Here is a 13,855-nt window from a genome sequence, read left to right as displayed (position 1 = left end):
TTGCTAGGGCCATAGTGGTGGTCCAGTGGTCTAGAATGTGGAGACAAAATGAACCCAAATCTCTTACGAAATCAGACTTCGCTCGCCGCTGTGAGCAAAGCCGGGTTCTGTTTCCATTCGCTAGCAAGCCTTTCGTTGATTTCAGTGGGATAATAGCATGGATTTCGCCCAGATAGAATGCCTTGTTGCCTAGAGGGTTGCTACGGGGATGACGAACAACAGAGAACCTGAGCCCACAGAACGTCTGAGGTCAAATTCTCTTGCTCTGAACAGAACACACACACAAACGCACGCACACACGCACACAGATTGAAGGATGTGAAAAAGAGCCATGTTTACGTCATGCCGGGATGTGCAGGAATGGTACCTTCCCAGCTGGAGGATAGAACCCAAATATTCTACTAAAGTGCTTGTTGGAAACTGGCTGGAAGAAAGGAAAAAGGTAAGTTTGGGGAAGGAAGTAGAAGACGACGGAAGGGCCCAGCCAGCGGAGAACCGGTAAGTAAACGACGGTCCAATGAAGAGGACCCTAATCCTGCAAATATTTTGGGTTACATTTCAAAATGCTGGTGTGCTGACAAAGCAAGGGCGGGCAAACAGTAGCCAGCAGACCCTCCTAAAGAACATTTTCTGGTCCTCCGGCCACCTACAGAGCTCCTGTTTCCTCCCCGGGGAACCCTTGGGAAGACGTTTGCGTGGGGTGGCAAGGGAGTGCGTTTAGATTTGTGGTGGCTTCCAGGAAGAATGGCTCTCGCATGAAACAGACCAGAGATCTACCCCAAATCAATATCACCACAACACACACACACACACACAGCCCCCCCCCAAACAAAGCAAAACTAGGCATAGACTTTCAGCCATTTTCTGTGTTGCTTTGCTTTACTCAGAAAAATTCCTTTTGACATTTTGAGACCTGATGTTAGACCCCCACCAGCACTAGAGGGAAGTATGCATTCCCCCCCCGACTCACAACAAATGCTGACGTTTCCCCGCCTCTGCTCTACAGCTTTGTAGTATTATTTTGTGTGTGTGTGTGTGTGTGTCTGGATCTGGAGCTCAGGGGAAGCGCTTTTGCTATGAAGGCCAACGGTCCCCGGTTCAGTCGCTGGTGTCACTTCAGAGAGGCCTTTACCTCAAGCCTTGGGAGCCGGAGCTGGTCAATACAGAGTACAGTCAACTGGACAGAAGGGTGCTCTGAACTGGTAGAATCAACCATCTGTCCGACTTTCCCTGCTGCCTTGCAGTTTTCTTTGGAAACCTCCGAATCTGTGATTAGTGGCTTCAGAAGCAGACTAAAACTAAATCTGCATTTGTCTTCACTCTCCACGTGCCCCTTCGGCCCCGTTCAAGACACGGACTCGTAGATTGAATCAGAGAGCTGCAAAGATGGAAGGGGCACTCAGGGGTCATCCAGCCCTACCCCCTGCCAATCCATAACTAAAGCATTCTGGATGGATGGCTCTCCAACCTTATTTATTTATTTATTTATTTATTGGACTTATATACCGCCCCATAGCGCTACAAGCACTCTCCGGGCGGTTTACAATTTTAATTATGCAGGCTACACATTGCCCCCCCCAGCAAGCTGGGTACTCATTTTACCGACCTCGGAAGGATGGAAGGCTGAGTCAACCTTGAGCCAGCTACCTGGGATTTGAACCCAGTTTTAGCTGCAGTACAGCGTTTTAACCACTGCGCCACGAGGCACTTAAAACCTTAGTTTTAAATCCTCTTAAGAAAGCCACCAACTGGTGGACATGGTCCATTCGGCTGTACCGAAGGGAGTCCTGTCATACCTGAAGCTAATCAGAGAAAAAAGAAAGAAAAGGAGAAATCCTCTTCCTGATTATGGCAACCCTTTACAGGGCTTTCCAGGTATGGAGAACTCAGAAGTGGTTATCCGGTCCCTTCTTTTTTTGGGGGGGGGGGGGTGATCTGCGGCCACACAGCTTTCCCCCAACCACACAGGCTGGCTCTTCTCCAGAGAGGCCCGGCGAGGAATCAAACTTGGACAATTAACCCGCTTGAGGATGGGGAGGAATGAAAAAATTTATTAATCCGAAAATCACAAAAATTACTCCAAATACAATAGCATTAGCCAGCAACCTGTTAAGCAGAAGTATACTTTTAAACGACGTGTGAAACAAAATGCTGTGGGGGTTAATCACCCCCCTCTATGAGATGCTGTTATGCACACATACACAGCTGTCCATACACACCGCTTCTAGAAAAAAAAATGCTACATCATAGAATAAATGAGGTTGGAAGGGGCCTATAAGGCCACCGATTCCAAGTATGCCAAAAACGTTTCAAGAAAGAACGAGAACAAACCATGTTTTGAAAGTGATGGAACACCCAGAGCTTGACTGCTACGGACGGTATCTGCATGGCAGAGTTCGGGTGGCTTGACCCCACTTTTAACTCCCATGGGTCTGGCGTAGGGAAACCTAGGACTGTAATTTGGGGCCTAGATTTCTCTGTTGCAATACTGAGCCGAGTGCCCCAGGTCTCCAGCAGAGGAGACCGAGGCCCTCACGACATTCCAGATCCTCAGGTTCTGGAGGATAAGAGCGGTGACCAGTATAACTGGGTAAGGTAGATGGGCCGATTCAAGTGTACTCCAAAACACAACACTGGCATACTTAAGTCCATGGGGGAGCAACCGAGGGCAAACCAGGTACCTCTTTGGGAAAATGCACACATATCTTAAAAATATGGGAAAAGGGGCTGGGGATGGAGTTTTCCCCACAGGAAACAACCCATAATTGGCACAGACTGGACAATGTCGGTGGTGGGTCGGAGAGGAATATCACAGAAAGGCATATGTCCACAGCGACCATGCCGAGGAGTAGAATCGTCATTTGCTCTTTCCTCCTCAGTAAGTCCACGATCCACGTTTGTGTCCCAGTGAGTGACTTGACATTTCTTTGGCCTGCCTTAGTTTACAAGAGATGCCGGGGGAACGGGCCAAAGTACCTACGGGCGAGACTTTGTTCGTTACCCAACGGAGGTCCCAGACCGAGTAGTGTTGAGGAGAATGAAGAGGCAGCTGGATGTGAGTAAGATGGTGGACCGCCGATGATGCTGACGGGGAGGCAGATTCAAGTGGGCGATGCAAGTGTTCAAAGCCCTACTGCAGCCACTTCCCAGAGAGAATGGGTTGTTATTCAGGCTTTCAAAAAGGGTGGATCCAAAGCCTGCTCTCGTCCCTTCGGGAGAGGGAACATCTGAGAGGAAAGCTTCTGGGGACATTTGGGATCTCTGCCCGTAACAGGGAATCCAGAAGAGCCAGCGTTCCTCAACGCCCTGGCCTTTGTCCCAAAAGAATTACAGTGGTGCCTCGCTAGACGGTTACCCCACATGACAGTTTTTTCGCTAGACATTGACTTTTTCCGATCGCTATAGCGATTTGCAAAAAAGTGATTCCTATGGGGGAATTTCGCTGGACAATGTTTGGTCCCTGCTTCGCAAACTGATTTTCGCTAGACAATGATTTCGGCAGCTCCCTCCGCGTTTGCAAAATGGGTGTTTTCGGGAACTAAGCTTTGCAAGACAGCTATTTAAACAGCTGATCGGCGGTTCGCAAGGAGGCTTTCCTATGGCCGATCTTTGCTAGACAATGATGATTCTTCCCCATTGGAACGCATTAAACAGGTTTCAATGCATTCCAATAGGGAAATGCTTTTCACTAGATAATGATTTCGCTAAATAGCGATTTCAGTGGAATGGTTTATCATCGTTTAGCGAGGCACCACCGTAAGTCTATAATGAATCAGAGGAATAGTTTGCACCTTGTGCAATTTACTCCTTTCTTCCGAATATCTTTCTACTCTTTTGCCCCATGCAAGAGAAACAGAAGGTTCAAGGGCATCTCTATTTTTTCGCCTGTTTATTGAAAGGCACATGCAAGTGGATATATGTCTGTTATACTATTTTCTATCTCTTGAATATCCAAAAACTGTAATGACAAAACTTAATATAATGTTTGAGGAATGCAACTAGGAGAACTCAATAATTAAATGGGAGCTATAAGTAAGTACCCCGATATGGTGCTTCAAAATGAAGTGAGACCTTAACTAAAGTGTTACAAATACTTAATAATTAAAACATGCACAGTTAGGAAAAATTAATTCTCTGTTAAGTCACATCTATGTATTTCAACAGACGATGTAATTAATGAACTAAAGCACAAACAATTAGAGAATCACATCAGTACATAGTAAAAAATGTCTTAAACTGGGTCCTGTGTGTGGCCCCCAGACAGACAACAGATGGCCAACTGATGCTGCAGACATTGCCTGTTATGTTCTCCTGCCTTTCTCTAGAATCACCAGAGAACTGTCCTCTCATCCCATCTGCTTATACTGAGTACAGGCAGAAGAAATGTCAACATTAAAAGTCAACATGTTACATTCTAGGGTCTACCAAAGAAGTATATATTGAGCCATCATGAAGAAGCAAAGCATCAACACTTAGTAACACAATATGATGATCAATACAATAGACATGGCTACAACTCTTCCTTGCCTCCACTTCGCAAGTGGAATGGACACAAAATGGCCTGGATCCCAGAGAAATCAGATCACCCACTTCTAGGTATGTGTCTGTGTTGGGAGATTTATTTTGGTCATTCCCTTTTAGTTAGCAGAGTAAGCATGGAGAGATTAGCCCAGTCTCATCATTAACTCCTCCACCAATAGAAAGGCTGACACTTTGTTGGTATAAAATCACTTTAGAAACACTTAAAGTAGAAAAGAAGGTATCTTTACTTACAGCTGCCATCTATAGTTACAATCAGAAGGATAACAAGAAAAACTGAGGACAGATGACTCTCAACCATGTGGGAGAGAGACCCTCCATGCTGTCCACATGGTTGGAGATCAGGAGCAGAGAGAGACTAACAAACAAAAGGAAGTGAAGCAAACAAACAAACAGGAAGAGAGGAGGTGGAAACACAAGGTCAGAAAAAGAGCTCTAGCAATAGGTTAGTAGAAAGGAGAAAATCCCTTTAGGTCCTAAAAGCCTTCCTCCCACTGATATCCAGTGTTACAAAACATGCAAGATTGTTATTATCTCGATAGCCTGCACATTGGGAAAAAAGAGGCATGGTGACCCAGAGATGGAACAATAAGAGGCAAAGCAGATATTCATTATCATGCATGTCTGCTTTCTTAAGGTTCCTTCTAACTTTGTAACTCTTCTACTAAAGGAAGATCTATCACTGCCATTTCTTTTCCAGGAGAGACCTTAGAATTCAAAGCAACACTTTATCCCAGGAACATCATCCTTGGAAAATGTACTTTCACTGCATTTTCCCCTATTCATAATACTATTTTTAAAATTCAGCTCATATTTAATTTAATTTAATTTAGGTACCACCCTATTAGTGCAAGGCACTATTCTGCACAGATAACATAAAATGTAATCCAACAAACAACTGAGACAAAGGAAGCAACTGTAAAAATAATGCAAAAAATAAATAAATCAGAACCATCATACGTCTCTAGCAGTGCAGCATTTGCATAATAAATAAGACATGATAAAACATTGAGCACAGGGCAAGGAAAAATTACCAGAGGTTGTTATCAAGGGCATCAACGAAGCGCCGTGTCTTCAGCAGCCTCTTAACGTGGGCAGGGAGGGGGCCAAACACATCTTAACCGGGAGCTGGTTCTGGAAAACTGGGGCCACCGACGAGAAGGCTGGGCTTCTAGTAGATGTTTTCCTGGCTTCCTTCATCGTGGCTACCCAGAGGAGCCTTGCCCGGGAGGATCTGTTGGTGTGGGCAGATGATCTTGGGGAAGGACACTCGGACAAGTAACAGGAGCCCAAACCCTGGAGGGCTTTATCAATGTGCACCAGACTCTTGAACTTGACCCAAGATGTCACCAGAAGCCAATGCAAGTGAATGAAACTTGAGAGATATGAACAAATTTACGCTGACCACCAGCCTGGCAGTTGCATTCTGAACCCGCTGAGGTCAAATTCAGGGAAGCCCCATGTAGGGAGTATTACAGTAGTCCACCCCAGAGACCACCAGTGCATGCAACAGTGGCCTGAGATTCATCTCCCCTCATATAAAAGCCCCCCCCTGATTAAAGTGTTCTTATTTCCTTAGCTGTCTTTCTGACAGGAAGCAATCATTTCTGTTTGTTTTTATATCCGTTGTTCGTCTGACCAGGTTTCGTTCTAGGCCTGAAAGTTGTAAAGCGAACACTCTGCAGACATATTGGGGAATTACAGCACACGGCAGTAGGTGCCCACACTTCGCTTAGAAGACGAGCACGCCCCTGTGAACGACTAGATAATCCTCACGGATAAGATTCTCTTATAATAAAATAAAATAAATAATAGTAGAGATGGGTACGAAACAGAAAAAAAGGGCAGTTCGTGGGGGTTCGTGGCGACCCACAAACCACAAACTTTCTGAACTAAAAAAAAAAGAACCTCAACCTGGTTCAGTTTTTTTTTAAAAGTTCATGCCTGAGGGTGGGACGTGGTGGCGCTGTGGGCTAAACCGCAGAAGCCTGTGCTGCAGGGTCAGAAGACCAGCAGTCGTAAGATCGAATCCACACGATGGAGTGAGCGCCTGTCGCTTGTCCCAGCCCCCGCCAACCTAGCGGTTCGAAAGCATGCAAATGCAAGTAGATAAATAGGGACCACCTCGGTGGGAAGGTAACAGCGTTCCGTGTCTAAGTCGCACTGGCCATGTGACCACGGAAGATTGTCTTTGGACAAACGCTGGCTCTATGGCTTGGAAACGGGGATGAGCACTGCCCCCTAGAGTCGAACACAACTGGACAAAAATTGTCAAGGGGAACCTTTACCATTTTACCTCATGCCTGAGGGGAAACTAAACCCCCCACCCCCTCTGCCACTGCCAGCCTCCTTCCCAGTGTCCCGGTTGTTCCTTGGCAGGTCCTCCCATCTCTGCTGCCTCCTCCATCAGCATTCGAGCGGCAAGCAGAAGCAAACGGGCCGTCCTCATGGAGCAGCGGCTGGCCCCACCGCTTATGGGGAACTTGGGTCCCAGCTGATCTCCCTGGTGCCTGCCCGGAGACTGGAAGGGGAGTCACGCAGCAGTCTCTGAAGAGGCTGGCAGTGGTGGCGAAGGCGGCCGCACCCAGTAGGGAGGCGATGGGGGCAGTGGGAGGCAGCAGGGTGTGAGGGCAGTGGGAATGGACCAGGAATCGCTTTAAAAGTGCCTTGATTTGTTTCGTTTCGTTTTGTCACCTTTAATGAACCCGAACCAATGAACCAGCAATTTTGTGGTCAAACTTCCTGGTTCGCTTCTTGGTTCGTGCCCATCTCTATCCTGCAGCGCAATGGCAAAGTAAAGGTTAAGGGTTCCCCTTGACATTGAGTCCCGTCATGTCCGACTCTAAGGGGCGGTGCTCATCCCCGCCTCCAAGCTGTAGAGCCAGTGTTTTGTCCCAAGACAGTTTCCGTGGTCACGTGGCCAGCGTTACCTTTCCCACCGCGGTGGAACCTATTTATCGACTCGCATTTTTAGATGCTTTCGAACGGCTAGGTTGGCAGGAGCTGGGACAAGCGATGGGGGCTCCCTCCGTCGCGTGGATTCGATCTCACGACACCGACCTCGCAATCACAGAGGCTTCTGCGGTTTAACCTGCAGCGCCACCACGTCCCCTGCAGCACAATGAGTTACCAACTAAAATCAGAGTGTTTGCATCCTTTCCTTTCTTCCAAAACAATTTCTTCTTTTTCAGAGCCTCCAACCAACTATGGCCTTTTTGAAAATCTTGTTAAAAAATGGACTTCCAGGGAGCCTAGGGTGATGAGCAGCCTGTACTCCGTCCACTACACCAAGCCTCCCTTGTCCTCTCATGCAGTCCGCCGGCGACCCATCACCACACAAATCCTGGAGGCCAGCCAGGCCCCGTGGCTGCCCAGGGACCCCGAGCATTGACTATGAGAGGCTGCCCCCAAGCAACCATGGAGTAAATATTTCACTTTTCTCCGACCTGTTTCAGCAAGTTTAGCATTATTGGTCTAATGGCAAGAATCAAAAGGCAAGACACCACGGACTGCAGATCCAGCGGCTTGTTTTCCAAACTTCTGTGGCTGTTCATATGGAAAGCTTTCTCATTCTTCATGTAGTTATTATTATTATTATTTTAAATTTTTGCTCCGAAAGTCTCCTTGTGCCCTTTAGGAGATATTGCCGGGGATCCCCAGCATATTTGGTTCTCCACATATTTGTCGATTGGTTGGTTGGATAATTAATTGGATGATTAGTTGGGTTAGGGTTTATTTATTAACCCACCAGGGCAAGGGGTTGATGGTTGGAAAAAAAGCTTTAAAAGAGTTTCAAGAGTCAGTGGGGTACATGAGTGGATGTGGGCATCCAAGGCCCTGTGTGTGCGTGTGTGCATGCACACGTGCATGTATACACTTGGATGTGAGGAGGAATAATACGGGGTGCCTCCACACCCCTGAAAGCTGAACTCTTGCCAGCACCAAGCTGTTTTTGAAAAACTCACTTGTTTTTCTGTTAGCTGGATGTATGTATATAACATTGCACAAACTTCAAGAATACATGGGCTCAAGGAACAGAAGTAACATAGTGTTACTTAGGGACACTCGTGTCAGTCCATTCCATTCATCTAAAGTAGTTCTTGGGGGAGTTTTAGCGAACGCACAAGTGTCAAACTAAATAATCAGAGGAGAAATACTTAACATTGCGATAGGGAATCAGCTAAGAAATGGCAGAGTCCAACGGATAGTAAAAATAAATTCCATGAAACAATTTTTATTTACAATAGAGAAAGCCAATCACAAAAAAAAAATAGTGAAGGCAATGAGACTTAGTAACCCGAGCAGAAAACAGGCTGGATTTGGGGGTCAAAGAATATGTGAGCTCTGAAGGAAAGTCAGAGTATTTATAGATTTTTTTAAAATGTTGATCAGCTGGTGATAGAAAATCAGCCCTGGCGGTTGCTTTGTGTTTGAGCGAGAAGTGGTTGACTGATGGGGGGGGAAGGAGCCAGCTTCTGGGGTTGTCCCTTGCGTGGTGTCACTTTGTGAACAGCAGTGAGCCCGAGAGGGGATCCCGTGGAGACCCTTTGGATGGCCGCTGTGGGTGTTGCCAACCTCTGCTCGGTCAAGCCTGGCATCCCTTTTTCCGGCTGGCAACACGGGCACAATATTTATGCAGCCATCTTAGGCCATTTCCTGGTGTATTGAATCATGGATAAAGAAGCACAATCTCCCACATTCATAAACCGGAGGGTGCTTTGTTTGTTTTTTTGTAGAATAATTGAATGCTCTTGTTTTCTAAACCAGAAGTTTAAGTACACACAAACTGCACACAAATTCGAGCAACAAAACCATTTTTGTAGAATGACCCAGTGTTGGAGGATCCCAAAAGATGATCACAGGATTTGTAATAGGGTTGTTGAGGGGGGGGGAGCAATAGCAACAATGGTTAAGACCCGGCTGTTGTCTCTCTGTGCCAAAATATTTTGAACAGCTGTTTTGAAATAGTGAAGCAAAAGTATAAATGAGTGCAGAACATATAACAGAGACACATACACACCTTTTACTTAAACTCACATTAGCATGACTGCTCTGCAGAATGTAAACCAGAAAGCTATCTTCCAGTTTCCTAGCCTTTGCTCTACAGACATGTTGCCTGTATGATTTCCAAAAGATGTCCCCAGGGCTCTTGGAATGGGAAAAAGAAAAGAAAAGAAAAAGAGAGGGGTGGGAGTTAGCAAAGATTGCCACTTGAAACCAAGGCTAAAATCATCCACCTAGGTAAAAGATGCAGTATGGAAAAAGACATGGAGAAAAAAAAATCATCTCATTCGAAATGTGGTGTTAGAGGCGAACCGTCATCAGGCTCAATCAAGTCAAGTCTGAACTCTCATTAGAGCAAAAATGGGTAAACTGAGGCTATGCTCCTTTATATAAATAATGGAAACACAAACTGACGGGAGAAAGCACTATTGCTGGGGAAAGTGGTCGGCGGACAGTATGAAAAGAGTAAGACCTAACGTGGGATGCATTGACTCAATAAAGGAAGCCACAGCTGTTAGTTTGCAAATAAATAATAATAAAATCTTAGAATTGCAGAGCTGGAAGGGACCCTGTGGATCATTGAGTCAAGGAGGCCCAGTGGGGAACTGAACTCCCAAACTCTCACTCAGATGCTGAAACCACTGAGCTACATATTGGAAAAGGCAATGTAGCTAGGAAGGGAGGGAGCAGTAGCAAGAGAGAACAGACTAAAATGAGATGCAGAATATTTGTTCTGTATTATTAAAAAAATATATTCTTAAAATATTTTTAATATCTTTATTTTTAAAATATATATATATTCTTTTTGTATCTCCATTTTTACAGCCAGACACAGAATCTGCTTGTAAGCATGAATATAATAAGCCTGTTGGGTCAGGAAGGAATTCAAAAATCAAAAAAGTAGTTGAGAGCCAGCTAATTGGGTCCTGATTGACAGGGTCAAAAGTTCAAATTGCTCCAGCTGATTTCCCTTTTCAGAACCTATCTGAGGAGACTGTTTGGTCTCAAAAATCCTTAGAGAATGTTTACTGAAAGTGCTAGAACAAAATAAGTGCTATCTCTTTATCCAAGTTAAGGGGAAATATTTTGAATATGCGTTACAAAATAGTATGCTAATTCACTGAAGGTACATAGCAAAATGCCCCCTTTCTGGAGGACCGACACTCCATTGCTTCCTTCAAAGTAAACCTGTTTTCTTAAAGACTGTTTTTGTGACCTTTCGTTGCCCTGCAACTTTCTAAATCTCTCTCTGCCGCCCCATGAATACATACAATGTGTTATTTCACAAAATTCTTCCTGTACGGCATGCTCAGTCTTATCACAAAGTTGCTGCTTTTCCCTTTTGAAATGTCTGTTCTGAAGACCAATATTTCAACCCCCGCAGCCAGGTGTCTTTCCAAATTTGCAATTCATGTGATCTATTTAGAATCTGGGGTCATTTGGGCTTGCCTGTTTCCGAATGGGGGAGGCATGATAGTTTTAAATTTTAAAAAATCATAACTAGAAAACTGTTTATCCAAACCAACCCAAATTTGTAACAGAGTAATAGCAGACTGTCTGTTACAGCAGTGCCAAACCCGGTGATGATCTGAAGCCCAGTTTCAAAGTTATAAATTTTTGTTTTGGATGCCCTTGTTTTTAGAATTGCCATCTAGAAGGTTGATTAACTCTGGTGCATTATAACATAGATGCACTCTGGAGAAATTTAATGAAATCTACCCTCACTCTGCTCAAAGACAGATTGTCTTTTCCGATACAGAAGTTGCCTTTTAACTTCAAACACTGGTGTTTTGCCAAATTTAAAGTGGTGCCTGACTTCTTTAGTAAACAATTCAGAACACCTTAACCTTGAAATGCAGTGTCCTTTGCTGAATTTGGCTCAAAAATGAGTGATTCCACCCCACCCCACCCCCCGGAGGTAGGCTTCTAGCACTAAGGCAGACACTAGACAGAAATGAAATAACGATTTCTTTTTCAGCTCAAGGAATGCAACTCAGTGTAAATGACAAATCCCCACAACACAGCACAGGAAGAACAAAGGTTATTGATCAACTGGCTGTAAACAGAGGTGGCTGGGATAAAAGAAGTCTGAGGAAAGTTAGATCTAAGCATGTGTTGAAGCCAGTTCCTCAGAAAGGAGAGGTTCCACTTGGATAAAAAGTTTGAACATGGTGAAACCTGTAACAAAAAGCTATTTGATAACTGCAGGAAACAAGGATGCTTAAAAGTTTCATTGAAATGAAAGGGGTAAGCTGTGTGGCCATTACAAAATATAAAAAGGTATCGCCTACCCTTGCATTAAAAGTTTCAATGTGCAAATCCCCAAGGAGGGCCAATTCAATGAAACTGCTCGAGTGTTGGAGAGTTTCTAAGAGAAACTTAGACAACCACCTGGCAGATCCGCTTTGATTTGGATTCCTGCATTGGGTTGGACTTGATGGCCTCGTAGGCCCCTTCCAACTTCACTTTTCTATGATTCGATGCTCAGAAAAATGCAAAGACAATCTCAGGGTTTGGAGAAAATGATTGGCCGCAATTCATAGAGACATGAAAACACATAGGACATTTTGGAAGGCACAGAAAAAGCGATATTACTTGGGTTCAACATTTCAAACAGCCCTCAGTTAAACAGCCAACTGGAAGAATTGGAAAAGTACAAAGTTGGAAACACACTGGGATTTTAGACAGAGGACCACGCAGGTAGATTTGGTTTGTCATGAGGGATCTGAGGGAAATGAGAGAAGGGAAGGTGATTTTGAGATGCCAGTAAACCCTGAAGAATCTGATCCAGTTGTGATAGGAAAAGGGGCCATGGCCCCAATTGCCAAGTGGAGGGGGTCAGCACAGATTCCTCTGAGGAAACACAAGAACTCCTTGATAAGTCAAATTTAAAAAAAGAAAACAAAATGGAATAGGCTTCAAGACCAGCCAAACAGCGGCAGTGAGACTCTAGAGGGATCCTACACAGCAAGTCTGGAAAACTACGGAAGCCAAACCTGAGGGGGAAACATCCCACAAGGGCTGAAGGCCCTTGTCTGGGGAATTGACAACTGGTGGAATTCAGGTTAGACTCCAATTCAGAACTCTTAGAGACGTTGGGAAAGCCCAAGAAGCAGAGGTGCGGAAGAGTACGGAGCAGAGCTTGGTGTGGAAAAACAAAGATATCCTGTAGGGATTCAGGGCTCCTTGGGTGTGGGGAGGAGAATCTAGGAATTATGGAGCAGTGGGACAACTGTAGGTTTCTGACTGGATTTCTCACGGGGATTACTGCTCCGAACACATGGCAATTAGTAAAACTGAAAGAAAATTCACGTTAAACTGCCCAAGAGGTATGAAAATCCTGTCAATCCTGCAAAACAGGTCTGTTCATGGGGAAGAAGGGGCACGTAAGCAAGTCCCGAAGCAAACAGGACCTGAACGCTGAGGTAAACTTTATTCTCCATCCAGCCTCTATGGAAAATTGATAAGAAAACGTCCTTGAAGGGACAGATTCAAGAAATCAGAATTGGATCCTCCACATGATTTTAACAGGGGATCTGTTCCACAAACCATCATCAAACCATCGATCCCCTTTGTGCCCATAGATTAGACCACAAAAATTATGGGTCCATGGCTGCATGGCATTGTGGTGGCATAAATATGGATCCCAGGCATGAAGCCGCAAGGATCCGCACCATTTTTACGTGGGATCCTTCAGAAAGCACCACCAATTCAAATGTTCTGTCCATGTCCAACGATTGAACCATGAACTTTTTTTTTTTTAAGAAAGGCAGTGCAACTTCAGCCCTCAGTTATGGCAGTTCTTAAGCAGTAGTGGAAACACAGGTGATCTTCATCCATTGAACAAGCACCACCGTGTCCTCCCAATTTATTCCCATTAAATTATTAAAAAAAATTCTTAGTCAGGTAAAACCCTTGTAGAAATTTCCAAGGAGGTTTAAACCATGGCTTTAAAATCTGCAAAGTTTTTCGGTGTGGAGACGAGACACATTGAACCATCTATATTATTGATAATGTGGATGAGAGGGAAAGAGAGAGAGGAATACTCTGTGCATTTGTAAAATTATTGCATTATTTCCATTTTGATCATAGAGATGAGCAGGAGACTTACTAGATGAATTAGAAAAACTGTCAACGCAAGTGCATTGGACTGAAAATTTGCCATGTAGCCAGTATAGTCTCGATAAGAAGTTATCTGTTGACATTTTATGAGTTTGAGTCACATAAACGGGAACCTCACTGAAGTTTACCTGGGCTCATACCAGGCTCTGATTCGAGCTGATTTGAAACTTCTGGCCCTGCTTTTTTAATC

General features: G+C 44.7%; 1 protein-coding gene across 1 annotated transcript; it reads left to right on the top strand.

Moving 5' to 3' along the window:
- Window positions 1–50: 50 nt before the first annotated feature.
- Window positions 51–8,157, top strand: CFAP107 (cilia and flagella associated protein 107). The gene is made up of 4 exons (XM_020781262.3): window positions 51–442; window positions 2,942–3,055; window positions 4,419–4,596; window positions 7,731–8,157. Exons 1-4 carry the CDS (start codon window positions 332–334, stop codon window positions 7,928–7,930), a joined length of 603 nt encoding a protein of 200 aa, XP_020636921.3. The 5' UTR covers window positions 51–331; the 3' UTR covers window positions 7,931–8,157.
- The last annotated feature ends 5,698 nt before the right edge of the window (window positions 8,158–13,855 follow it).

This window comes from Pogona vitticeps, chromosome 7, assembly GCF_051106095.1.
Source record: "Pogona vitticeps strain Pit_001003342236 chromosome 7, PviZW2.1, whole genome shotgun sequence".
NCBI lineage: Eukaryota > Metazoa > Chordata > Lepidosauria > Squamata > Agamidae > Pogona > Pogona vitticeps.
This window is presented reverse-complemented; position numbering and strand designations above follow the sequence as displayed.